This window comes from Lissotriton vulgaris, chromosome 5, assembly GCF_964263255.1.
Source record: "Lissotriton vulgaris chromosome 5, aLisVul1.2, whole genome shotgun sequence".
NCBI lineage: Eukaryota > Metazoa > Chordata > Amphibia > Caudata > Salamandridae > Lissotriton > Lissotriton vulgaris.
This window is the reverse complement of record NC_141693.1, coordinates 2,016,268,360-2,016,294,364: the sequence shown is the minus strand read 5'-3', so window position 1 is coordinate 2,016,294,364 and position 26,005 is coordinate 2,016,268,360. Positions and strand designations below refer to the sequence as shown.

Sequence of the window (26,005 nt, the reverse complement as noted above, 5' to 3'; positions counted from 1 at the left end):
TGGCTGATTTTAGATCAATATTTTAAAGTTCCAAAACTCCACACTTAAATTTTTTTCCAAGTGAAACCAGTCAATGTTAGACTATGGAAGGAATTTCAAGTTACTGGTAAGTACGTTAAGAATTACTTTTCAGGATCAGTACTGGGCTAAAAAAAATGCAGCACTGAGGTCTCTCCTGATAACAGGTGAGTAAATCGGAATTCGTAGTTCGGCTGATTTTACTTCGGTCCAGTATATATAGAGCCTCTTTCCTACAACATCCCCTCCCTTCACCGCTGTGCAAACACGCCCTGTGGTGCGTTTTAAGTTGGGGAAATAATTCCCCTTCAATCCTGAGGGTCCCTAGGGTCCAACTAGCCCACTAGGTACATCCAGTAAGCGCCACAGAGCTGCGTAGCAGAGAGATGTTAAAAGGGGCACGGCCTAGACCACCTCTCTGCGACGCAGCGCAATGGCGCTTACTGGAAGCTAGTTGGCCCCCCGGGTCCCTCTGGATTGAAGGGGAATTATTTCCCTAACTTAAAACGCGCCATAGGCCATGTTTGCACACGTCACCTAAGGCCCCGTCCCCTCCCATCCCCACTGTGTAAACCCGGCCTGTGGCCGTTTTAAGTTGGGAGATTAAGTCCCCTTGAATCCAGAGGATCCTTAGGCGCTAATTAACCCGCTAGGTATCTCCAGTAAGCGCCATTGCAGAGAGAGGAGTAAAAAGGGACACGGCCTGCACCACCTCTCTGCAACGCAGCGCAGTGGCGCTTACTGGAAGCACCTGGTGGGCTAGTTGGCCCCCAGGGTCCCTCAGGATTGAAGGGGAATTTTCCCCCCAATTAAAACGCGCCAGAGGGCGTTTGCACACGTCACCTCAGGCCCCGTACCCTCCCTTCACCACTGTGTAAACGCGCCCTGTGGCCGTTCTAAGTTGGGAAATTAAGTCCCCTTGAATCCCAAGGGTCAAACTAGCCCACTAGGTACCTCCAATATGCGCCACAGAGCTGCGTTGCAGAGGTGTAAAAAGGGGCATGGCCTCTGAACATCTTTCTGCAACGCAGCTCCCTGTCGCCTACTGGCGATACCGGTTGGGCTTTTTGACCCTCAGTATTGAAAGAGAATCAATTCCCCAACTTAAAACGTGCCGTGTTTGCACAGTGGTGAAGGAAGGGGACGTGGCCTGAGGTGACATGTCTGCAAACACGCCCTGTGGCGCTTTTTAAGTTACGGAATTAATTGCTCCTAAATCCTGTGGGTTCCTGGGGGCCAACTAGCCCACCTGGTACCTCCAGTATGCGCCGGGGGCTGCGTTGCAGAGAGGTGTTCAGAGGCCACGCCCCTTTTTACAACACTCTGCAATGCAGCTCCATGGCACTTACTGGAGGTACCTCGTGGTCTAGTTGGCCCCCAGGGACCCTCAGGATTGACAAGGAATGAATTCCCCAACTCAAACCGAGCCACAGGGTGTGTTTGCACATATGTGAACTCAGGCCCGCCCCCTCCCTTCACCACTTTGCAAACGCGCCTGTGGCACAATTTAAGTTGGGGGGGATTAACTCCCCATGAATACTGAGGGTCCCTCGGGTGCAACTAACCCACCAGCTACCTCCAGTAAGCGCCAGCGTTGCAGAGAGGTGTAAAAAGGGGCGTGGCCTCAGAACCTCTGTCTGCAATGCAGCCCCCTGGCGCATACTAGAGGTTCCTGGTGGGCTAGTTGGCCCCCAGGGACCCCCAGTATTCATGGGGAATTTATTCCCCATCTGCAAATGCGCCAGGGGGCGCGTTTGCAGAGTGATGCAAGAAGGGGGCGTGGCCTCCGGCGCGATGCCGGTCTTCTTTTTTTTTTTTTTTAAAGGGGGGCTGTGTACCCCCCCTTCTTTTTCTCATTTTTTGGCCCTGTGGACCACATCCTCCAGGGCCTGCCCCCTAATGAATTTTTTTAAATGTCAAATTCAGGAAGGGGGTAGCATGGCACCCCTCCCGAGGCCATAATCGCCCCGGGGACCCCATCCACCGGGGCATGACCACTTTTCTCTCAAGTTTTGGAGGGGGGCTGCGAGGCCCCCCTCCTCAGGCCTATTATGGCCCCAGGGACCCCATCCCTCTCTTTTTTTATTATAAGGGGAGGGGGGCCGTGTGGCCCCCCTCCCGGGCCGGTCCTTCAGTTACCTGGCGGCAAACCTTTGGAATTCGCTCCCTGCCTTCGTGAGTTATGCTAAACCATCTGGCCTTTCGTAAGGCCTTAAAGACCTGGCTCTTCCCTCGTCAGCTGTTTAATCTCTGCTGCTTCTCCCTGTTGGCCCTGGCTTTTTTGGGTTTCTGGGACGCCTCGTTGCTGAGGCAGCTACGCGCATTATAAATCTGTAATAAATAAATAAAATAAACAAACAAACTTGTAGCCCCGGGGACCACATCCCCCGGGGCTGGCCCTCTTCGCTGGGGACCGTGGGGGGGTCTGCAATCCCCCCACGGTCCCAGCCGGCTACCCGCGTCCTGCGGGAGCAGGCATTGCTTTTCCACATGGGGAGCAGCTAACATGCAGCTCCCCATGTGGAAAAGAAATCTGCTTTGCTTCATTGAAGTGAGAGCAGGTTTCTCTGCTCTCGCTTCAATGAAGTAAAGCAGTTTGCAATGACAGGGTGGGAGTCGCGAGGCTCCCGCCCTGTCATTGCAAACAGCAGTGCCCGGGGGTGGGCACCCCGGGACACTGCAGGATCCGGCCCTGGGGGGTGGCGGTCCCCAGGGCCATGACAAGGCTCCAGGAGGGGGGCCGCACCGCCCCCCTCCCAACATCTTCAAAGCCCCGGTGAGATGGTGGTCCCCGGGGCTTGGGGGGGGTTTCAAGCCCCCCCCCCACACAAGCTTTATTTTTTTATGAAAAAGAAGCCCCGAGGGTGGTGGTCCCCGGGGCTGCGGGAGGGGGGGCACGAGCCCCCGCAAATATTTTATATAAGCCTCAGGGGTGGCAGTCCCCGGGCTTGGGGGGCCTTTGAGCCCCCCCAACCACTTATTTTACAAGCCCAGGGGGGTGGCAGGCCCCGGGGGGCCGTGAGCCCCCGCATATATTAGCATGAAGCCTTGGGGGTGGCGGTCCCCGGGGCTTGGGAGAGGCCTTTGAGCCCCCACCCATGATTTTTAAAGCCTCAGGGGGTGGTGGTCCTATTTCAGCAAAGCCACCAGGGGGAGGGGCAGTCCCCGGGGCTGGGGGGGGGGGGAACTCTGGGCCCCCCATTAAAATATGCATATTGTTCCTGGGACTTGGCCCCCAGGGGCTAATTAAAAACGAAGCACGGGAGCCAGCGCTTTGTTTTTTTCTCCCCGCTGCGGGATGCGCGGTGCCTCTGCGCATCCCGGGATTTAAAAAATAATTTTTGGGGCCTTGGGGGTCCTTGTGGGACCCCCTAAGCAGGCCTAGGGGGTCAGGGTGCTTCTACCCTGCCCCTTTTGCAGTTTTTTTTTTTTTCCACTGCTTTCTTGGCTGCCAACACAAAGCTCGTGCTCGGCAGGGTGCGCAGATCCTCTGCGCCATACATATATATGTAATTTTACTTGGTTTTCTCAGGAACAAGGCATGACCCTGAACCAAGGGCTACCTCTTTGCCAAATTTGAGGTAATTCCGTTCAGCAGTTCGGGCTGTAGCTGCGATTAAAGGTTCCTATGGGAAATTGCATGGGGAAAACACGTTTTGGGAGCACCTTTTTTCTGGCCCCCCCCCCATGACGAATCACCCCGAGGCTTTTAGGATAGGAGCGGACCCAAGCGGGCCATACGTTTTGAAAATTTCGCAAAAATTTGTCAACCGGCGCAAAAGTTATTCCAAATAGAATGTTGCAGATTTCCTATGGAAAATAGGTCCCAACTATAACTATATACTGGCGACCGCCAGTAGGTAATCCTTCTTTTATAGGCGTGTTTTCTTTAACAAATTTTCAATTTTGCAATTCTATTATTTCAAGTTGTGTTCTCTATAGGCGCAGGGATATTCTACTATTTGGGAACAGCAGTAAGAAGGCAATAATGCAAAAAGTGGCTTGCTCGACTTCCCGTCCATTCAAGGCAAAAAAGCCGTAATTTAAAGGGATTATTCTGCTCATTACATTTATCTTTTGGGAATTATTGGTGCTGAAACCATAGCTTAGGAGCTGCTCTTCCTCCCAGCAGGTACTTAATTGAACAGGCTTCTCTGGCGAGCAACTTGTGAGCTGCTGCTAGCTCCCCAGTTACCTGCAAGTAGTTCTCCTGTGTGCGGTCCACCCTACTAAATTGGAAGCGGTTACTTGGCTGAATTAATAGGTGTGTACCAAAATTGAAGAGTGTATTTGAGACGAAAACGTGAGTTATTTTAGAAGTCAGAAGCTGATGTTGGAAGAAAAATGGTTGAAAGGCATTTGAATTTCCACTTCCAGTCAACCAGTCCAACCACTGAGTTGAGGTAACAAGTAACCTGTTATTTGACACCTCGGTGTGAACTTGCACTTTACAAAGACACACTTTTAGTTATACGTAAAGCTGATATTTGAGTGATAAATCATGCAAAGTTGGGGAGACTGATTACCCTGGTGCATAGCAGCTATAGCTGTTCTGTATAACCTATGTAGAGGCATTCCAAAATGAAGTTTTCCATTACTGCTGACAACCCTGGTGATCTCTGCTTATGATCTTGCACGGTGTACCCACTAATGTAATCTCGTCTGAAGTGCTCACTATTGACATTAGTAGCTTGGAGACCCTGGTATAGAGCGTTGTCTCTATCCCATTAGGCGCATCTCTCAGAAGCGATACTGGATTATTGAAAAGAAAACTCATCACTACGTAAAATTCAACATCCCGGAAGAAGCACTCGTCCCAGAGAAATTGGTCAACCCTGAGAACACCGCACAGAAAGAACCTTAGCCGCGTGGGCTGGAGTTAAAGACAGGAGCAGGAGAAGGAGAATGAATTGAAGAGCAGCTTTGGAACTCAAGACTGGGATTGGGCAGCAGTCTGCAGTACGAATGAAGCACAATAACTACACAACTTGTCAGTTCACACTGTTTATTGGAGCCCAGAGTGAGTTCACCAGAGGAAAACATTAGTTTGTCCAATGAGGCCTCAATTTCAAATGCCCAGAAAAACTGGTGCCCTTGTTGGGAAGAGTGGAGATTAGAGAGCAACAGAAAATACCAACTTTGGAAGGACTCCAAACTGACGAAAATAAAACAATAAAAAGGGAAATCTTTTTTGATAGAAGCATCTCCTAATGAGGTGAGAAGGATCTACTCTTACTTGGGCGAGGCCCTGCTGCAAGAATTGCTAAATCGAAGGATATTCCTGATTACACATTAATGTTCATTCCTCCAGCCCAAGACCTCCATCCAGACAGCCAGCTTCCAGTAATGAGCCGGAGCTCATCACTCCCTGTCCCACTCTGTGACACGTATGCAGACAGTACTCTTAGACATGAGTTGTCGAGAGAATGATGTAATTACAGAGGTACAAAGATCAGCGGTAGAGGCAGGTCGGTGGCAGCACAACCGATGTGTGTTTTCAAAAGCCATAGACTGGAGAGCACCACGTGGTCTTACATTCCGGATCATAGCGCGTCTTGATAGGTGCTGTGATCCACTAACAGGTAGAACTTCAGCCTATCAGGAAGAGGCAAGCTCTTCACTTTCACATCCAGGGGCCAAGGCCTCAGTTGCTTCCGAATGTCCACCCTGCACAGGTGCTTCAGAGGTGGAGGTGACTGCGCCAGCTGCTTCAGATAGTGGTACAGGGCTGAGATCTTGTCCGCATACCGGCTGCAGCCTGCCGAACTCATCTGAAAGTTGTCGGGCAGTTGGACTTGCGCTGTATTGGCAGCCATGAGCTCCAGGACAGTCTCAGCCTTCTGAAAGAGTTCTGCCATAGAGGACGGGGTGTGCTCCGAGCAGCCCAGCTGGCCACACAGTTTGTCCAGGACGATGTGGAAACCAGACCAGCAGGCCGGCCCATGGAGGGAGCAGTTCGAGGACGCCCCCGACTCCAGCAGGAAGCGCAGAAGGGGGAAGTGGGCCTTGAAGCCTTTGAGGCAGGCGTGAGTGAGAGACTCATGGGATGGACACTCACTGGGGTCAGCATGATGAGCCATCAGCAGCTGCGTCACTTTGAAACAGAATTGGTTTATCATCTCAGCCTCATCTGGTTCCCCTCCAATAGCCTCCCCAAGGAGAAAGATGATGCAGGTAAACACGGTGTCGCCATCCTTAGTGGTGACTGTCACATCAGCGCCTGAAAGAAGAGAAGGGACACAAACAGAGGTTAAATTCTGCAGCACAAATCAATGTCAGAAATCCACATCAGTGAATTAAATTGGCCTCCCTTCATAAGCTCTTTAAGAGAGCAATCAACAGTCAGTCAGTCAAACTAGACTCACCTCCCTCCAGCAGGTGCCGGATGTTCTCCGTGTTATGGATCTGGACACCGTCACTGCTCGCCAAGGCATGCAGCAAAGCAGTCTTTCCTGCAAACAGAAGATAGAGAAGCTCTTGTGAGGGACAGAAAGAGTCCAAGCCACAAAGTATGTTATTGGCGGCAAGGGTCGGGGGCAGGGGTAACCTAGATTACTTAAAACCTTAACCAGAGATCTTATGAGAACTTTCGTAAAGCGAGAAAGAAGAGGGTTACAGCCTTTTGATATTCTGAAGAGCCATATTAAAAATGACCACTCTCTTTACTAGGTCAGTGTGCTGCAACAGCAGAGTGCAATGCAGATCACTGGACGTTCAAATTAGGAAGTTTTGTACAGGTCCAACTCAATGTACCCTCATAAAGGCTTGTGTCACCACAATTAGCAATGTTCAAGGTATCTTCAACTGACCATTTTTGTCTGCTGCGTTGACATCAGCACCAAGGGCCAAGAGCCGCTGCAGGCAGGGGAGGCGCTCGGTCTCCTCGCTGGCCAGGTCCAGAGGACTGCTCTCATGGATCTGAAAAGGAATCAACAAGTTATTCACATCTCTGTGCAGGGTGCAGAGGATAACTAGCCTCTAGAGCAGGATACTTCATCACTACAAATATCACATTAAATCCAGAGAACTTCATCTGCATTCACTTGCTTCCACCCTGCAGTGTCCACTCTTGGCGCGTCTCCTTCAGACTTGCCTCTACCCTGCAGTGTCCTCTCTAAGCGCGTCATCTGCAGACTTGCTTCTACCCTGCAGTGTCCACTCTTAGCGCGTCACCTGCAGACTTGCTTCGACCCTGCAGTGTGCACTCTTAGCGCGTCACCTGCAGACTTGCTTCGACCCTGCAGTGTGCACTCTTAGCTCGTCACCTGCAGACCTGCTAATACCAGGCAGTGTCCACTCTTAGCGCGTCACTTGCAGACTTGCTTCTACCCTGCAGTGGCCACTCTTAGCGAGTCTCCTGCAGACTTGCCTCTACCCTGCAGTGTCTTCTCTAAGCGCGTCATCTGCAGACTTGATTCTACCCTGAAGTGTCCTCTCTAAGCGCATCACCTGCAGATTTGCCTCTACCCTGCAGTGTCCACTCTTAGTGCGTCACCTACAGACTTGCTTCAACCCTGCAGTGTCCACTCTTAGCGAGTCACCTGCAGACTTACTTCGACCCTGCAGTGTGCACTCTTAGCGTGTCACCTGCAGATTTGCTTCTACCCTGCAGTGTCCACTCTTAGTGCGTCACCTGCAGACTTGTTTCTACCAGGCAGTGTCCACTCTTAGCGCGCCACCTGCAGACTTGCTTCTACCCTGCAGTGTCCACTCTTAGCGAGTCACCTGTAGACTTGCTTCGACCCTGCAGTGTCCTCTCTAAGCATGTCACCTGCATAGACTAGCTGGGAGCAGGCGATGATCATCCCTCTGCTCAAGAAGCCTGTCTTGGATTCGGAGGTTTTGGCCAATTACAGGCCTATTTCTCTCCTGCCTGCTTTTGCCAAGATCTTGGAGAAGCATGCTCATATTGTGCTCTCCAACTACCTGGAATCTTATGATCTGTTGCACTCCACCCAATCCGGCTTCCGTACCAACCTGAGCACCGAAACAGCGCTCTTGGAAGTTTCGGAGGCAATTAAGGAGGTGCTGGATTCAGGAGGCAAAGCGATGCTTGTGATGCTCGATCTGTCGGCGGCCTTTGACACTGACCCCCATGAGGGTCTCCTCGCCAGACTTTATGAGATCGGTCTGAGGGGGACGGTGCTCAGCTGGTTTAGATCTTTTTTGGCTGGCCGTCGACAAACGGTCTGGGCCTCCTCTAGTTCTGCCGAGATGCCGTCATTGGGAGTCGGAGTCCCGCAGGGCTCAGTGTTGAGCCCGACTCTTTTTAACATCTTCATGACCCCTCTGGCGGCATTGGCTGAATCTTTCGGGGCCCAGATCGTCTCCTACGCCGATGATACCCAGCTCCTCTTTACCTGCGGGAAAGGAGCTGATTTCGACAGAGAGAGTATCCGCGGTTGCCTTGGGGCTTTTTTTAACTGGTTTCAGCTGAACAGCCTCAAGTGCAACTCGGATAAATCGGAGGTACTCTTCTTCCGTTGTAAAATCGGACCCAGATTGGCAGGAATGGTGGCCTGCTAATAGGTTTCCTCCAGCAGGCTCTTCCCAGCTAGCTAAGAATCTGGGGATTAAGATCGATAATGGTCTGACATTGAGATCCCAGATCTTAGGCCTCACGGGCACTTGCTTTGGCCTCCTTAGGACGCTTCGTAAGTTTCTTCCGCTACTCCCGGAGGATCACAGGAAGATAACAATTCAGGCTATAATTGGCTCGAGAATGGACTATTCAAATGTCCTCTATCTAGGCTTGCCGGAGTACTTGCTGCAACGACTGCAGGTGGTCCAGAATGCAGCAGCACGAGCCATTTTTAGGTTTCGCCTGGGGCACGGAGCGTTAGCTCCGCCCCCAGGAGAAATCTCTAGTTTTCAGTAAGGGACACTTGAATACGCCCCTCTGTTCCATTGGCTAGCTCCATAAATGGAGGCTAGCCATTGGAACAGAGATCTGTCCGTCAAGGCCGGACCAGATTCGGGGGCGTTCCCACAATTTTTTCCCTCTCCACCCACTTCTGTTCGTCATCACAGCAGTGGGTGTGTGTTATTTTTTTTTTTTCGAGTGGGCCTGTTTTGTTCCTTTTCAAAGTGTCTGTTGTTGGAGTTGGCTGCAAGATTCGAGTTCCCACGAGGCGATCAGGTAAGGAGCATTTTGTTTATAAATGTGCGTGCGCTGTGATCCTCCCCCCCCCCTCCCGCTGTCCGTGAGCATTTTGTTTATAAATGTGTTTTCACTTTGTAAGTTTATGTACACTTCTAGTGCTGGAGCGCTTTATGTGCCTCTATAGCGCTTGGGAGCGCGTTGCTGCTGGAGGCCGGCGGCGGATCGGCGCGGGAGCCCACTCCGCTTATTTTGCCGACTTGGATTTGCCCAGTTATTTATTTAATTAGCGAGTGCCCACCTCGCGATTTCTGCCCGCCTGCCTGCCTAGCGTGGGCCGCCACGCTGCCCGCGGCGACCCGGAAGTACCTGGCCGGCCGGCCGGCCAATCCCTTCGCGGCCGGCCGGAAGTCCCGCCCCCGCAGCCCGGGGGAGGGAAAGGGAAGCCTTGGTGTTTGCCGCTTCCCCCTGCCTGGGGGAAGCCTTTGCCGGTGTTGCCGGTCTCCCATGCCTGGAGGGAGACCGGAGAGGAGCCTGACGATGGAGGAGCGGAGGGGGCGCGGGGCACATTGTCAGTGCCCGCCCCCACCGCAAATCCGTACCGGCAGCAAGGAGAAGCCTGGCGGTGCGAGGAGGAGGGCAGCTTCAGGCGCAGGCGGGGCTCCGGTGTCGTGGAGAGCCCCACGCTGCCTCAAGAAGAGCCTGGGGTGTTGCTGGCCGGGACGGAGATGTCCGCAGGTGACCCCTGCTACTCGTGGCGCTGTGGCCGCGCAGTCAGACTGCACTCTCAGAGCGGTGAGTGGGTCACGCTCCTGGAATATACCACAGGGGCAGACGGGGACACCCCCACCTCACTCCACCTGTCTCTTGATCTTTCCCTCTATAAGCGTCGGGATTATGAGACCAATTTGTGGCTAAAGATAGCCAGGGGTGGCTGTAGTCCGTCCTCTAGGGGCCCATAGAGCGGCTCTGCTGAGGAATGAACACGTAGGCCCCGATGGAGGATGGAATCCTTTGTCTTGCTGAAGGAGCTCAGCGCTGCGAGGCACCGGGACCTCTTCGAGGCCCGTTACTTCACCCCACGGCTCGCCTGACCCACTCCATACTGCCGTTTTCTGAGGGGGTGATATGTGCACATGTGCACAGGCAGGAGTGCGGGATCCGCCACTGTCGTCAGGCTTCCTCACAGCCCTCCCTGCAGGAGCTCAATGCACCTCACCGCCCTCCCTGCAGGAGCTCAATGTACCTCACCACCCTCCCTGCAACTCACAGCCCTCCTTCCACCTCACAGCCCTCCTTCCACCTCACAGCCCACCTTCCACCTCACAGCCCACCTTCCACCTCACAGCCTTCCTTCCACCTCACAGCCCTCCTTCCACCTCACAGCCCTCCTTCCACCTCACAGCCCTCCTTCCACCTCACAGCCCTCCTTCCACCTCACAGCCCTCCTTCCACCTCACAGCCCTCCTTCCACCTCACAGCCTTCCTTCCACCTCACAGCCCTCCTTCCACCTCACAGCCCTCCTTCCACCTCACAGCCCTCCTTCCACCTCACAGCCCTCCTTCCACCTCACAGCCCTCCTTCCACCTCACAGCCCTCCCTGCAGGAGCTCACTGCACCTCACAATCCTTCCTGCAGGAACTCACTGCACCCCACAGCCCTCCCTGCAGGAGTTCACTGCACCTCACAGCCCTCCCTGCAGGAGCTCACTGCACCCCCCAGGTGGTTAAGCTGATCTCGCGAGGATAGCTCTGGTTGGTTCCGGAAGTGGGGGTCTACGACTTTGAGACCGCCTTCTCCGTGTTTATTCCACCTGGCTTTGCTGTGGCAGAGACTTGTTTGATATTGGACAAGGTGAGAGCAACTCGACGTGACCGCTTCTTGCATTTCCACCAGAATTTCCAGCCTGTCCTCTCCCTGCCTGTTGTGTCCCGGCGGCAGCAGGCAGGAGCGTGCACTGCGTCCCCAAAGTAACAGCCCTAAAGCAAGCAAGAAGTACGCCCCCCTCCCAACAATCCCTGTTAGGTAGTGGAAACTGTCCAAACTGGGGTGCAGACAGCTCCTCTCACCTTTCGGCTTGGTACCACTGCACCAGCCGCACTACTTCCCTACTGACCGTTCTCCACTTCAGCCCCGTCTAAATTACAATTCCTGCTTGTGACCCTTTTGCCTGCTTGTGCTGGTTTTCCTGACCCGGTTGCCTGCTTGTGCCTCCGTGTGCCCCTGTTGCCTGCTTGTGCCTCAGTTTTCGTGCCCCTGTTGCCTGCTTGTGCCTCAGTTTTCGTGCCCCTGTTGCCTGCTTGTGCCTCAGTTTTTGTGCCCCTGTTGCCTACTTGTGCCTCCTTGTGCCCCTGTTGCCTGCTTGTGCCTCTGTGTGCCCCTGTTGCCTGCTTGTGCCTCCGTTCCCCTTTTTGCCTGCTTGTGCCCCCTGTTGCCTGCTTGTGCCTCCGTGTGCCCCTGTTGCCTGCTTGTGCCTCCGCATGCCCCTGTTGCCTGCTTGTGCCTCCGTGTGCCCCTGTTGCCTGCTTGTGCCTCCGCGTGCCCCTGTTGCCTGCTTGTGCCTCCGTGTGCCCTGTTGCCTGCTTGTGCCTCCGTGTGCCCCTGTTGCCTGCTTGTGCCATGTGGGTGTGTGTGGAGGGCTCTGTGTGGCTGTGTGTGTGGGGAGCTTTGTGTGGCTGTGTGTGTGGGGAGCTTTGTGTGGCTGTGTGTGTGGGGAGCTTTGTGTGGCTGTGTGTGGGGAGCTTTGTGTGGCTGTGTGTGGGGAGCTTTGTGTGGCTGTGTGTGTGGGGGGCTTTGTGTGGCTGTGTGTGTGGGGGGCTTTGTGTGGCTGTGTGTGGGGAGCTTTGTGTGGCTGTGTGTGTGGGGGGCTCTGTGTGGGTGTGTGTGTGGGGGGCTCTGTGTGGGTGTGTGTGTGGGGGGGGCTCTGTGTGTGTGGGGGGGGCTCTGTGTGGGTGTGTGTGTGTCATTTGCGAGAGATAAAGCTAGTGGCATTGTAAATGACAATGCCATTTATTTATGTTAAAAAAAACATAAATAAAAATAATGTCAAGAGCAATGCCAATAGCTCTAACTTTAACAAAGGCGAAACCATTGCATTGTAAATGCTTGTTGGACTATCCGGCCGAGCCAGAACCTCGGACCTCCTGCAGTCACTCCATTGGCTGCCTATCCGGAAGCGGATAGTTTTTAAGGCTCTGACCTTGGCCCATAAAGCCCTACATGCCTCAGGGGCAAAATATCTCCAAAAGAGGCTAGCTTTCTATCGCCCTGCCCGTTCCCTGAGATCTGAGTCTTTGTTTCTCGCGGTGGTCCCTCGTATAAAAAGGGCACGTTTAGGGGGCTGATCTTTTAGATTGCTGGCACCGCAGCTTTGGAACACTCTACCAGTGACACTGCGCAGCATCTCCAATTTGCTGACTTTTAGGAAGGGCCTGAAAACCTGGCTTTTTACTCTGTAGGAGTCTGGATTTTCTCTCTTGGTCTTTTATTTTCTGCTTCTTTTTTTTTTTCTTTGTTATGTTTTGGCACAGGTCTGCAATAAAGCGCCGGGACACTCTCTGAGTAGCCGTGCGCTATATAAGACAAATATAACATAACATAACATAACATGAAAACAATTACTGATGCCCATTTTATCATCCTTTTCATGACAAATGATTACTTTGAAAACATTTAAATTGGGTCACATGTAAGGCTACAGCTAGCCATCAGAGTGCTGATGTTGGGCAGTGCAACAGGCATTCATGAATCAGTTGCCCTGCCTCAACCTCCACATCGAAGGTGCTATGCTGTACCCTATCACCGTCAAGCCTCATCCTTTATATTGAGCGTGAGAACTAGCATCCTAAGCTTTACCCAAACTGAGAGCTAGTCCTGCTTCTCATGATCAGGGCAGGATGTCATAATGCTCTGCTTCAGACACTCTGGTTATCTTGACTTTCTTACCCGATCTCGCCGGTTAATGTCAGCTCCATGTTTTACAAGCTTCTCCACCATGTCCGGCTGGTTCCGGAGAACAGCGATGTGTAGAGCAGTGTAGTAAGTGACAGGATCTAGAAAAAAGAGACCGTTCAATAAACTATCAAATGCAAACACACAAAGTACAACACTGAAGCATTACACAACCATATTTTCGGGACTGTGTCCCTGGCAGGATAAAAGCATCAATACTGCACATCTGTGAAGGATAGCTTCTGGTCATCAGGACGGAGAGCTAATGACACTGATGCTAGTCGGATAGGGGCCCTGGGTACTGAGGCGAGTTTCAGGTACACCACAAGTCACTGAGGTCCTGGTTTCCTGCGCACAGTTTTGTGCCCACACAGAATCCCCGCAACATCTTGCATGGCGTGGGAGTGTCAGAATGCTTGACTGATCCATGAGAAAGGAGGTCTAGTCAAGGATCTTGACATCCAAGCCTGAGGAGGAGTGGCATCATAATGTGGTTCAAACGCAGAGTGCCAAAAGGTCCTATGATGCTGACTGACTCTTGCACCAGATTACTTTGTCAAGGGAGTTCTGATTCCAAATAAGTTGAATGACAATGTTTGCAAAAGTGTATGAGAAGTGGGTTAGGAACATCAACATCTTTATATAAAGTGAGCCACACAACCGCCCGTCAAAGGAACATCGAATACCAGTGTGCCTGGCGGCAAGATCAAGGCCTTTATAGTAAACAAGCACCAAAGAAAGTTACCTTAACTTATGTCTTAGATGGCTAGACTATCACTTTCTTAGTCTATTAAGTTGAACAACCCTCGATGGAAGAAATATATGTATATATATATTCACTGGAAAAATCAAAGGTTAATGTAACGTTATAGCTGGGTGAATTTGTCAATGACAACCTTAACGTTGTGAAACTAAAAAAAAAGTAAAACACACAGAAATTCACCAGTTATAGTTAGCAGCACTAACTATAACTTGCTCCCCTGCCATGCACTGCTTATGACATCACTCATGACATGTTCTATGACAACACTGATATCATCATCCATTGAGTGTGCTAGTTTGCATTACAGTTTACATAGTGGCGGTTAAGTACTATATTACGTGTGTACATATTTGTGTAGATACTGGGTCCAGCTAATAGGTGTAACCGTTTACAAAACACATGTGCTCCTAATGCACAATTGGTGGGTAGAGGTATTGACCACGTTATACATTTATGTATTCAAGAGGAGGTCTGTGTGCAGGTGACAGCTAACTTGTGTTCATTATATTCCACACAACCTTCTTTGGTTCTGTAGAGAAGGTTTTCAACAGGAGTAAGATTCTACACAGTAGATACTAACTTTTCTAAACAGCCATGTGTCATTAGGCCGACTTGTGGCCGCATGACAATTTCTACTTAACATAGAAGACTGTGCACCAGGTCCTAACCTATGTACATGAGTTTTTTTTATTTGAAAAGATCCGTCAAGTTTTCATCACAGTATGAACGGTAAGGTAGTATGATGTTTAACACATTCAGATCTTGGTTCTTTTTTTTTTTATCAAATAGAGTCTTTTTTTTTTTACAACTGATTGCATAGAGTGTACACTGTTCTTAGCAAATACTTTTTAATACTCTGATGTATTTCTCATGAAAAAGTTTCACTGTTTGCAAACAGTGTGGTATACAGTAAACTCTCCATAGAGTAAGCACTGTTCTCTACTGATATCAACTTCATTTCTAAATGTAGGTTCGGGGAGTTTCAGGTTTCATACAGATAATAGCTGTCCAAAGTAGGTCATTTGTTTTGGAACGGACATTCACTATTTTTCGGAACTTGCCTTTCTGTGAATAGTTGTATGCAGGTTGAACATCGTAGTTAATGAGGGTTTCCTATAGATCTGTGGTCGATTGTTCATGTGAACTATACTAGCTGTAAAATGTGTGGTGCAGGGTCAATGCTGCACATAATGCATGCTTTCTATACCTAAGGGCGTTGTATCTGTGATGGAGGTAATGATGGCTGATATTCTCCAGAGTGCTTGGTCCTTACTGTCAGGCCTCGAATGCCGTAGTCATTTATAGAGTAATATGCAGGAAAACAAAGCTTGAACGAGGCCATCGGTGAAGTCATCAGTGACGGAATTTGAGATGCATCATTGATGTCATAAATTATCTCATAGAACTTGTCATGAGTGATGTCATGAGTGAGTTCATAAGCAGTGCATGGCGGTGGAGAAAGTTATAGTTAGTGCTGCTAACTAGAACTGGTGAATTTCTGTGGTTTTTTTTGTTCTCATTAATAAATTAACTTAACTATAACGTTGCTTTAACCTTTAGTTTTTCCAGTGATTTTCCACTTTTTTTTCTTGTTAATTAAAACAGATCTTTTTATCACACCCAACAATAAAAAAAAAAATTCCAGTGAATTTCTAGTTTTCAAAAGCAATCCGCCTCCCCGTCACGCATGGGGGCCAAGCCCTGCCGCCAACCCCAACATGTAGCCAGCCATGCGCAATGGGTGGTTTGCCACAGCGTCTGGCCCTGGGGACCCTATCCCCCAGGGTCTTTTGTAGGTCGAGTGCTGCTGTATTTGAGTATGGACTCTGCCACACAATGTCCATATTTGTCATTGGCTTGTGTCAGTGTCCTTTGTAAATGCTGGCTTCGGATTCGTTAATAGGCTGGTTAGTAACCCTGGGCGAAGCGCTACTTCGCACTACGCAAATTGCACGTAGCACAGTGCAAACACGTGTAGCGTCGCAGGCATTTTTTGCTTGCACGATGTCCTCAACGTCAGGTTGGCGACCGCGAGCGAGCAAAATGACATCCCGGCGAGGCTTTTTCCTTGTTCGCGATCAGCAACATCAAGTTGCCGATTGAGAGCATGAAAAATAAACCTCCCGGCGAGATTCTCAACGCTGGGAGGTCAGGTTTCTCATTGCGAGTGGTCGCGTATGCTTGCGACCCCTCGCGATGAGAAACTACCAGTCCGCGTTGAGAAAGCTGCCGCTCGAGTAGAAATCTACTCGAGCAGCAGAAAATGACCGCTTGCACTGTGCAAGATGCGGTTTGCACTGATTGCACAGTGTGGACAAGCATCCGGCACTGTGCAATCAGTGTGAACAGCATTTTGCACAGTGCACTACGCAGTTCGCGTAGTTCATAGTGCGCTAGGCGTAGCACTACTACGCGAACTACGCCCAGGGTTACTTGTTAGTCCTTCCTTAGTACTGCCTTGTCTTCATTTGAAACCTCCCATGAGGACTGGCCCTTTTACTTCTGTTGTTACACGGTATATCTTCTTTAGTCTGTAAGCACAATTTTTTTTAATGAGTTTCTCCTACTGCAGGCACAACATGTTTTTCTGCAACATAGCATCTCCCTGATCTGTTATCGGCCCGAGGACCGCATCCCATGGGGCCACTTGAATAAATAAAAGGGGAGCACGTGGCTCCCTCCCCAAACCTGTTTAGACCCTGGGGAATCCATCCCCCAGGGGCACTCTTTTAAATAAAGGGGAGAGGGGGTGCCCACCCAGGACACCCTGTCCTGAGGGTAAAGGGGGAGCCCCTAAGGCCCCCGCAGTCACAGTCAGCTCCCCGCATACAACGGGAGCCAGCATTGCTACCACCTACAGGGAGCAGCTACTAAGGCTGCTTCCCCCTGCAGGCAGGAGCAATCTGTTTCCCTGCCCGCACAACCGCCTGCCACTGTCAGAGGGTCCTCAGATGTTGCCAGCATGCAGTGCTTTACAAAACCACTAAATTAAATAAAAATACACCTTAGGTTATACGTCATTGGCACTGAACCCAAATTCATGCTTAGCAGGTCTGCATGTTGACCGTCTGTGACTTTCTGCCATATTCACCCAGAGTTACCTTCGAAGCCGAGATCAGCTCCATGCTGCAGTAGGACCTCAGCCGCACGCACCAATCCAAGCTCGGCTATCTTCAGCATCGAGTAACTCACTCCTTCCTGATAAAACGGTGATGGGGCCTCCCTCTGCAACACGTTGTGGAGAACTTGGATCTTAGCAGCATCTTCACCAGGGCAGCTGTCAGAATTGGAGAAAATACCAGATCCTCTTTTAAAGTGTTAAATGCAAATCTAAAGTGTCTGCTAGACTATGAAGAAAGATGCTGCCTGATCACCAAGCACTTGGTACTCCGAATGAAGCCCAGATGGGAGAAAATCCATGTGAAGTAAAGAAGACGTGAATGAAATGCAGCTTTCTTATGTAGTACAACGCACGCGCAAGGATTACAATACGCTGCAGCACAAAAATGTGTTGATATATTACATTCCAGAGTGAGCATGCCTACATGTGTCACGTATACAAATCAGTTGTGTAGCTTGGTTTCACATGTCTGATACCTTATCAGTGTGGCCTTCTGCTGGGCATCAGAGCACTTCACAGTGGCCTGGTACAATACAAGGATTGACACACAAACATAAGCCCACTAAGTCATGCATAAAAAGGAGGATGTCGTGTCCACTGGCCAGTGAAATGTTCTTAGTAGTCACTTCACATTTACTACCATGTGATTACAGGACCTCTGTCAAAGAACAAAGCAAGAAATAAAATCTGTTTCCCACGAAAACCAAGGTACAGATTAAAGATGCGAAAACCTGGTCTGTGGGGGTGACCTCTCGTACTCAGAGTATGGGTACTCAAGAATAATAAAGAAAACTGAGCACCCAGAATACTGTGTGTTCAGGTGTTCTTTCCCACCCTCTCTGCACTCCCTCCAACAAAGAGTAAAAAACCCATCACCTCAGGTAGTGTATGCAACTAACAAACAGAAAGGAGACAGTGCCTTGAAGCTGCCACGGTGGGCACTCCAGCTAGAACAGGAGCATGCTGCTCTTATAATATGCTGCTATTTCACATTCTCATCCTGCCTACTTCTCTTCTCTGTAACCTCCTCCTGAGATATGTGGTCACCCTTCGCCATCTGCAGATAGTCACGCCCGTCAGAAGCAGACGATGAATGAACCGTAAGACAGTGCGTGAAGGTCAGTGGACACGGAGTAACAGTAACACGTGTAGCGTAGGAGCACTGGCTATGAGCAGCACATGTGAAGAGTTAAATATGCTGCTTGTGCAGGCATGCAGCGGCAATATGGACAACAACCAACATGTGCAGAGATGGAGCTACGGACTAAGAGCAACACCTGTGTAATGGAGATATGGATCACGTGTAGTAACTAAGATACATACCATAAGTACTTTACATACAGTGACGAGATATGGACCACAAGCAACACGCGTAGTAACCAAGATACATACCATGAGCACTTTACATACAGTGACTGAGATATGGACCACGAGCTACAAGTGCAGCAACTGAGAAACATAGTGGGAGCTGCTTACATACAGTGCGGATATGGACCACAAGCACCATGTGTGCAGTGACTAAGATACATACGCTGAGCAGCTTACATACAGTGCGGATATGGACCACAAGCACGATGTGTGCAGTGACTAAGATACATACGTTGAGCAGCTTACATACAGTGACAGAGATATGGACCACGAGCAACAAGTGTAGCGACTAAGATACATACAGTGAGCAGATTACATACAGCGAGGGAGATATGGACCACAAGCAACACGCGTAGTAACTAAGATACATACCATGAGCACTTTACATACAGTGACTGAGATATGGACCACGAGCAACAAGTGTAGCGACTAAGATACATACAGTGAGCAGATTACATACAGCGAGGGAGATATGGACCACAAGCAACAAGTGAAGCGACTAAGATACATACTGTGAGCAGCTTACATAAAGCAATGGTGAAAGGACATCGAGCAACAAGTGTACTGATGGCGATGAACAGCAGAAGATTAGTGGTAGATACGTGGAGTAACCAGGAACCTCACTGGTGCATTATGAGCAGTTATAGATTCTTGTACCGAGACCACGGCTGCCCTCAGATTACCTTAGCATGTTTTCTGCTCCCTCATGCCTCTCGGGGTCCAGTATTCCGAGCGCCGCCAGAATCTCATCCACCAGGGGCTGATACTCGAAGATGATTCTGCGGAAGCCATGCAGAAACGGCATAACGCAGACTTGTGTAAGAACCATTCAGTCAGTATCTTCCTTTGGCAAGACTCATCCCGATCTAAAAAAAAAAAAAAAAAAAATCAAACACGGTCACTGTGAATCTAAAACTGTGTACCACGTGGGTGATGCATTACAGATAATGGAGGACCTTAGTGTGAACAGCCTGCCTCATGCCTGCATGCTGGAAAGCTACCACTTCATATGAATATCCCTTCCAAGGTCCTTACAATGTTTCAACACTCTTCATTACAAAAACACTGTTTGTTATTGACTGATAATGATTGGACTTCTGACACTGCAATCATACTGTATTGTAAGACTGCTAATGCCTTACAACGGTGTGAAGCGTTCCGATACCCATGTGTCTTGCCAGTGCCATATAAAACTCTTTAAAATAAAATAAATAAAAATGATGGTGTTACGGGTAATGAAAGAATTAAGGAGAAAACGTTTCAGAAGGAGATGCAGAAGCTGGGAGGAGTGTCATCAGGAGCTCCTGCATGTCCAAATACTGCATGGGGGCAGCATGTGGCAGGCAAGTGGCTGCAGCTATCCGCAGATCTTCACCTGGATGTCCAAGTACTTGGACATCAGGTGGAGCTCTGCGGATAGCAGTGCCGGTGGTAAGACAGCCAGCCCCACCTGCCTCATGTAGCATTATTGCAGTACTTGGCCATGCAGGTGGAGCTCAGTGCCTGTGGTAAGACAGCCACCTCCGCCTACCTCATGTAGCATTGCTGCAGTACTTGGCCATGCAGGTGGAGCTCTGCGGAGAGATGTGCCTGTGGTAAGACAGCCGCCTACCTCATGTAGCATTAATGCAGTACTTGGCCATGCAGGTGGAGCTCTGCGGAGAGATGTGCCTGTGGTAAGACAGCCCCAACCCTCCCCGCCTGCCTCATGTAGCATTATTGCAGTACTTGGCCATGCAGGTGGAGCTCTGCGGAGAGATGTGCCTGTGGTAAGACAGCCACCCTCCTGCCTGCCTCATGTAGCATTAATCGCAGTTCTTGGAGATGCAGGTGGAGCTCTGTGCCTGTGGTAAGACAGCCCCCGTCTGCCTGCCTCATGTAGCACAATGGCAGTACCTAGCCATGCAGTTGGAGCTCTTCGGATAACAGTGCCTCATGTAGCCCTACCGCAGTACCTGGCCATGCAGGTGGAGCTCTGTGCCTGTGGTAAGACAGGCCCCCCGCCTACCTCATGTAGCCCTACCGCAGTACCTGGCCATGCAGGTGGAGCTCTGTGCCTGTGGTAAGACAGGCCCCCCGCCTACCTCATGTAGCCCTACCGCAGTACCTGGCCATGCAGGTGGAGCTCTGTGCCTGTGGTAAGACAGGCCCCCCGCCTACCTCATGTAGCCCTATCGCAGTACCTGGCCATGCAGGTGGAGCTCTGTGCCTGTGGTAAGACAGGCCCCCCGCCTACCTCATGTAGCCCTATCGCAGTACCTGGCCATGCAGGTGGAGCTCTGTGCCTGTGGTAAGACAGGCCCCCCGCCTACCTCATGTAGCCCTATGGCAGTACCTGGCCATGCAGGTGGAGCTCTGTGCCTGTGGTAAGACAGGCCCCCCGCCTACCTCATGTAGCCCTATGGCAGTACTTGGCCATGCAGGTGGAGCTCTCTGCCTGTGGTAAGACAGGCCCCCACCTACCTCATGTAGCGCTATCGCAGTACCTGGCCATGTAGGTGGAGCTCTGCGGAGAGCTGTGCCTGTTGTAAGACATGTATTAACATGTGTGTTCTGTACTCCAAAACACATCACCAAGCTCGCACTCAATCATCAATGTTCGAAATCAAATGTGCGTACTCTTCTTATCTTCAAGGTATATTTATTTGTTCATAATTTTTAACTCTTTCAATCATAGTCTTTTCATTTTTCACTTTGTTGATTTATATTTCAAATTTGAGCCCAATGCATTTCGGGCGCACTGCCCTTCATCAGGGGACTTTGTAGCATCTGAAAGTATGTAATACAAATAGTCACTCATACATTTCCACATCAATATGTTGTTGCCACTACACCCGGTGTAAAGTGTATAAACGTAAATTCATGTGCATGGTGGTTTAAACTACTTTCCGTGGTATTTATGATCGGTTGTAATTAGGCTCATTCATTATACTGCATGCGCCCGCTTTGTGATCTAATGTGCTCGTATTCAAACTAAAATAAATCTGTGTGTCCAAGGGGATTTAGCCGAAGCTCATACATATAATAGGCTGACCTGTTTGTTGAATCCTGAACGTGCTCGTTCTACGCAAGAATGAACACAAACATTCAAATTAGTGCACGGAAGTTTATTGGTATGCGCATTACTTTAACAAATTAGATTAGAGATCCGCTCGGTGTCTTACCGGTTGTTTTAGACGTTTCGCGGCTGTGTCTTGTGCTTCGTTCGCGTCTTCCGGTATGTTTGAAATCTCGCGGTACGTTTCTATGTGGTGTTTGGTCCGGTCACATGGGTAGGAACTTGAGAACAGACTTAGGTTGGGTCTGTTTCAAAAGAAAGACTTTCGTGTGAGTAGTGCGCTAATGTAACCGGCGGATAAGTTGAATATATGTCGGCACGTAATGGTGTAAAGGTTGTGATATATATGTGGATAGAACTCCAAAAGTGCATAAATATTAAATTAACATAACAACTAATTCTATGTGGATGGTGAGGGCAACTCACGATGTCACATTGACATCTGTATGTTTGTACATGCAAAAACTCATTGTGAGTCTCATTAATGCTGCTATATGCACAATATTTTAAGAACAGTAATGTATAAACAATAATGTATAAACAATAATATGTAGACAATGTAACTACTCCATGTTCAATTGCTGTCCTGCTTTATAGAAAGCAGCTTAAGTCCATCCGTTCATTGAGACCCATCGGGTGAAGGGTACATAAGTAGTTAATCCAAAATATTTCCCTTCTCAACAGTTGGTTGGTGTTGTCTTTTCCTGGTATTACATTGACGTTCTCAAGGATACAAAATTTCAACTAACTTGGGTTATGTTTTGCTTCATTGAAATGTACCTCTATTGTGGATTTCATATTTTTCAATCGGATGTTGCTTTTGTGTTCGATTATTCTCGTTTTAATCTTTCTTTGGGTTTTACCAACGTATGATAGGCCACAAGGACATCTCAGCATGTAGATTACATTACTACTATCACAAGTCCCAGAGGTCTTTAATTTCACTGGTGTTCCCTTTGTTGGATGGTTGATGATGTTCCCTTTAATTATTGCACTACAGTTTCCACAATTGTGACAGGGTAATGTACCTCTGTGTTTAGTTCCTTCAGTTATCTTTTTTTCTTTGATAAGTTCCTTGAGATTTTTAGTTCTTTCATATGCAAATCTTGGCTGATTGCTGAAAATTCCTTTAAAATCTTCTTACAATGCCAAGAGCGGCCAATGCTTTATAATTGTTTTTTTAATTTGATAGCTTCTGGTAGAGAATTTGGAAATGAATACATAAAGCATTGGCCACTCTTGGCCTTGTGGGAAATTTTTACAGGAATTTTGAATGAAGCAAAACATAACCCAAGTCAGTTGAAATTTTGTATCCTTGAGAACGTCAATGTAATACCAGGAAGAGACAACACCAACCAACTGTTGAGAAGGGAAATATTTTGGATTAACTATATGCACCCTTCACCCGATGGGTCTCAATGAACGGATGGACTTAAGCTGCTTTCTATAAAGCAGGATAGCAATTGAACATGGAGTAGTTACATTGTCTACATATTATTGTTTATACATTATTGTTTATACATTACTGTTCATAAAATATTGTGCATATAGCAGCATTAATGAGATTCACAATGAGTTTTTGCATGTACAAACATACAGATGTCAATGTGACATCGTGAGTTGCCCTCACCATCCACATAGAATTAGTTGTTATGTTAATTTAATATTTATGCACTTTTGGAGTTCTATCCACATATATATCACAACCTTTACACCATTACGTGCTGACCTATATTCAACTCATCCGCGGGTTACATTCGCGCACTACTCACACGAAAGTCTTTCTTTTGAAACAGACCCAACCTAAGTCTGTTCTCTAGTTCCTACCCACGTGACCGGACCAAACACCACATAGAAACGTACCGCGAGATTTCAAACATACCGGAAGACGCGAACGAAGCACAAGACACAGCCGCGAAACGTCTAAAACAACTGGTAAGACACCGAGCGGATCTCTAATCTAATTTGTTAAAGTAATGCGCATACCAATAAACTTCAGTGCACTAATTTGAATGTTTGTGTTCATTCTTGCGTAGAACGAGCACGTTCAGGATTCAACAAACAGGTCAGGCTATTATATGTATGAGCTTCGGCTAAATCACCTTGGACACACAGATTTATTTTAGTTTGAATACGAGCACATTAGATCACAAAGCGGGCGCATGCAGTATAACGAATGAGCCTAATTACAACCGATCATAAATACCACGGAAAGTAGTTTAAACCACCATGCACATGAATTTACGTTTATACACTTTACACCGGGTGTAGTGGCAACAACATATTGATGTAGAAATGTAGGAGTGACTATTTGTATTACATACTTTCAGATGCTACAAAGTCCCCCGATGAAGGGCAGTGCGCCCAAAATGCATTGGGCTCAAATTTAAAATATGTATCAACAAAGTGAATAATGAAAAGACTATGATTGAAATAGTTAAAAATTATGAACAAATAAATATACCTTGAAGATAAGAAGAGTACGCACATTTGATTTCGAACATTGATGATTGAGTGCGAGCTTGGTGATGTGTTTTGGAGTACAGAACACACATGTTAATACATGAATTTACAATCCTTGTGCCCAGAAGGATTTCTAGCCTAGCACCACCCACCTTGATAAACAGGAGACATTAAGACAAGGGAGAGTGTGACCCCACATACCAATTGGCCTAAAAACCTGTGGTAAGACAGCCAGGCGCTACTGCAGGTCTATGTCACCACCCGACACACCGCTATTCCACCACTTGTGAAGGTATTCACCAGGCTCCACAGCAGGTCTATGTCACCACCCCACACACCGCTATTCCACCACTCAGTTAAGCTATTCACAGCGCTCTAACTACAGTTCTATCACACCTATAACATATAGCACTATTTCAGGACTCCACTATCCACACACGTCATACCTACGCTGTGGGTCACTGTTTCCGTACACAGCTATCCGCAGACCTTAAAAAATGCATGCCCCTGTTTACCTAGAACATGCATCATTATTCAGTACTAACCACAAAGCTGAAATAACCCACCTCCATTATCCATACACCATGGACCACCTTTCAACTATGCAGCTGTCCATAGAGCTCTGGCCATGCACAGAGCTCTCACACTGTATGCATTAGTGTTGCTCTATATAACCCTCCCAGCGCTCTTACACTTGCATTACAATACTTTCCTCTCTCCATTTTTATAGCTCTGTATCTTAAGGCGTCTGCTAAAGAGAACCATGTAAAACTCTAGTTCATAGATCTGAATCCAGAAAGGGCCAACCTATATCCATCCAAGTTCAATATGCCGGAGTTGTAAATAATATTTTATGGTAATTCCATTTAAAGGTAGTAAAATCCCTAATAATGTGCCCATTATAATTCAACATCTGCCCTGAGGAACAGAAGCAAGCGTGTGAAGGGCTTTAGTCTTGCTCCCGTCACAACAAAGAAGATAAAAGAAGGCCCATAGACATCGTGCTGCTTGTCCCAAATTGATCGAAAATAACAAAATACTTCAAACCAACAAAGAGGACTAATGATAGTCCATTGAATCCATCCCACACCCTTTCACTTCAAGCACAACAAAGACATGGAAGCACCCTTTTGATATTGAACCTTCCTCTCCCCAAGAAGATACTACCATTCTGTTCTGAGCATAGACAGCAGCATGGCAACATCATAAAGGTTTCCAAGCAGCAGCTGCAGCATCATACTGAGCCACTCATAAGTAGTTAATTCTTCTGAACACCAACTATACGTTTCGCAGTCCCTGGAGACACCCATCATAGGTCTGAAGCAGAACCATACCTCCTCTGAAGGGGCGCTCACTGTCCTGCGTTACCAGCATTTTGTTGTGTGTGAATTAAACAGGCAGTTAACAGGCCTAGGCAAGAGAAGCAGGTTGAAAAGGTAAGAAAGGGGAAATCAGGATTATCCCCTTCTAAAATGGCACCCATGATGGGATATTTAGGGAGATGTAACCTTGGAGGTTTAGAAGCTGGTATTGGATCAAGTGCTTATGAAGAGGGGGCGTCAGCTGATTATCAGGTGTTCAGGTTTCTAAAGCCAGGAGGCTCACAAGGCAGTATGGTGTTATCACCAGAAGCTTAATAGGAATAGCACAGAACAGCACAGTTCGCTGAGAGGGGTGTCAGGATAAACTTTAAAGAAGGGTAGCATCAGACTTAGGAGCCATAAGTGAAAGGGAACCACTTCAAGAGACAAATCATCTGATCAAGGGTTTTAAAGTAGGTGTTATTCCATCAGACAAAAACCTTGATGCCAAGGGGATGGGAGGTGGGGTCATGAAGCCTAAGAAGATGCAGACTTGTGGGGTGAAGTTTGAGACAAACCCAGTGACTTAAGAGAGGGCTAAACAGATCAACTAGCTTTTAACGGGCAGGGCTCAAGTCCAGGGCTTTCACTGCTGTGGGATGCGAGGCGTCAAGTAAAGGTCTCTCAAAGATTGCATAGATCGTTACATACAGGACTGGGGGCGGATGTACCATTGTTTCAATGTGGGAGTGAGGGAGTGAAGCGACCCACTTAAGCTGGCAACCGTCCCAAAAACAGGGAGCACCCAATAAGATGGGGCCAAGGCACAGAATTAGAAGAGACTTGAACGCATCATGGGCG

General features: G+C 48.6%; 1 protein-coding gene across 1 annotated transcript in view; it reads right to left on the bottom strand.

Moving 5' to 3' along the window:
• Positions 1 to 5,006: 5,006 nt before the first annotated feature.
• The window catches only part of ASB6 (ankyrin repeat and SOCS box containing 6), a 43,720-nt gene continuing 22,721 nt past the window's right edge, over positions 5,007 to 26,005 (bottom strand). Inside the window, exons 2-7 of the mRNA XM_086924842.1 lie at positions 19,006 to 19,188; positions 16,935 to 17,110; positions 13,065 to 13,171; positions 6,828 to 6,936; positions 6,384 to 6,470; positions 5,007 to 6,238 (exon numbers count right to left, since the gene is read on the bottom strand). Of these exons, the coding sequence (XP_086780968.1) occupies positions 5,562 to 6,238; positions 6,384 to 6,470; positions 6,828 to 6,936; positions 13,065 to 13,171; positions 16,935 to 17,110; positions 19,006 to 19,151 (1,302 nt within the window). The 5' untranslated portion in view covers positions 19,152 to 19,188 and the 3' untranslated portion in view covers positions 5,007 to 5,561. The remainder of the gene's footprint in view (positions 6,239 to 6,383; positions 6,471 to 6,827; positions 6,937 to 13,064; positions 13,172 to 16,934; positions 17,111 to 19,005; positions 19,189 to 26,005) is intronic.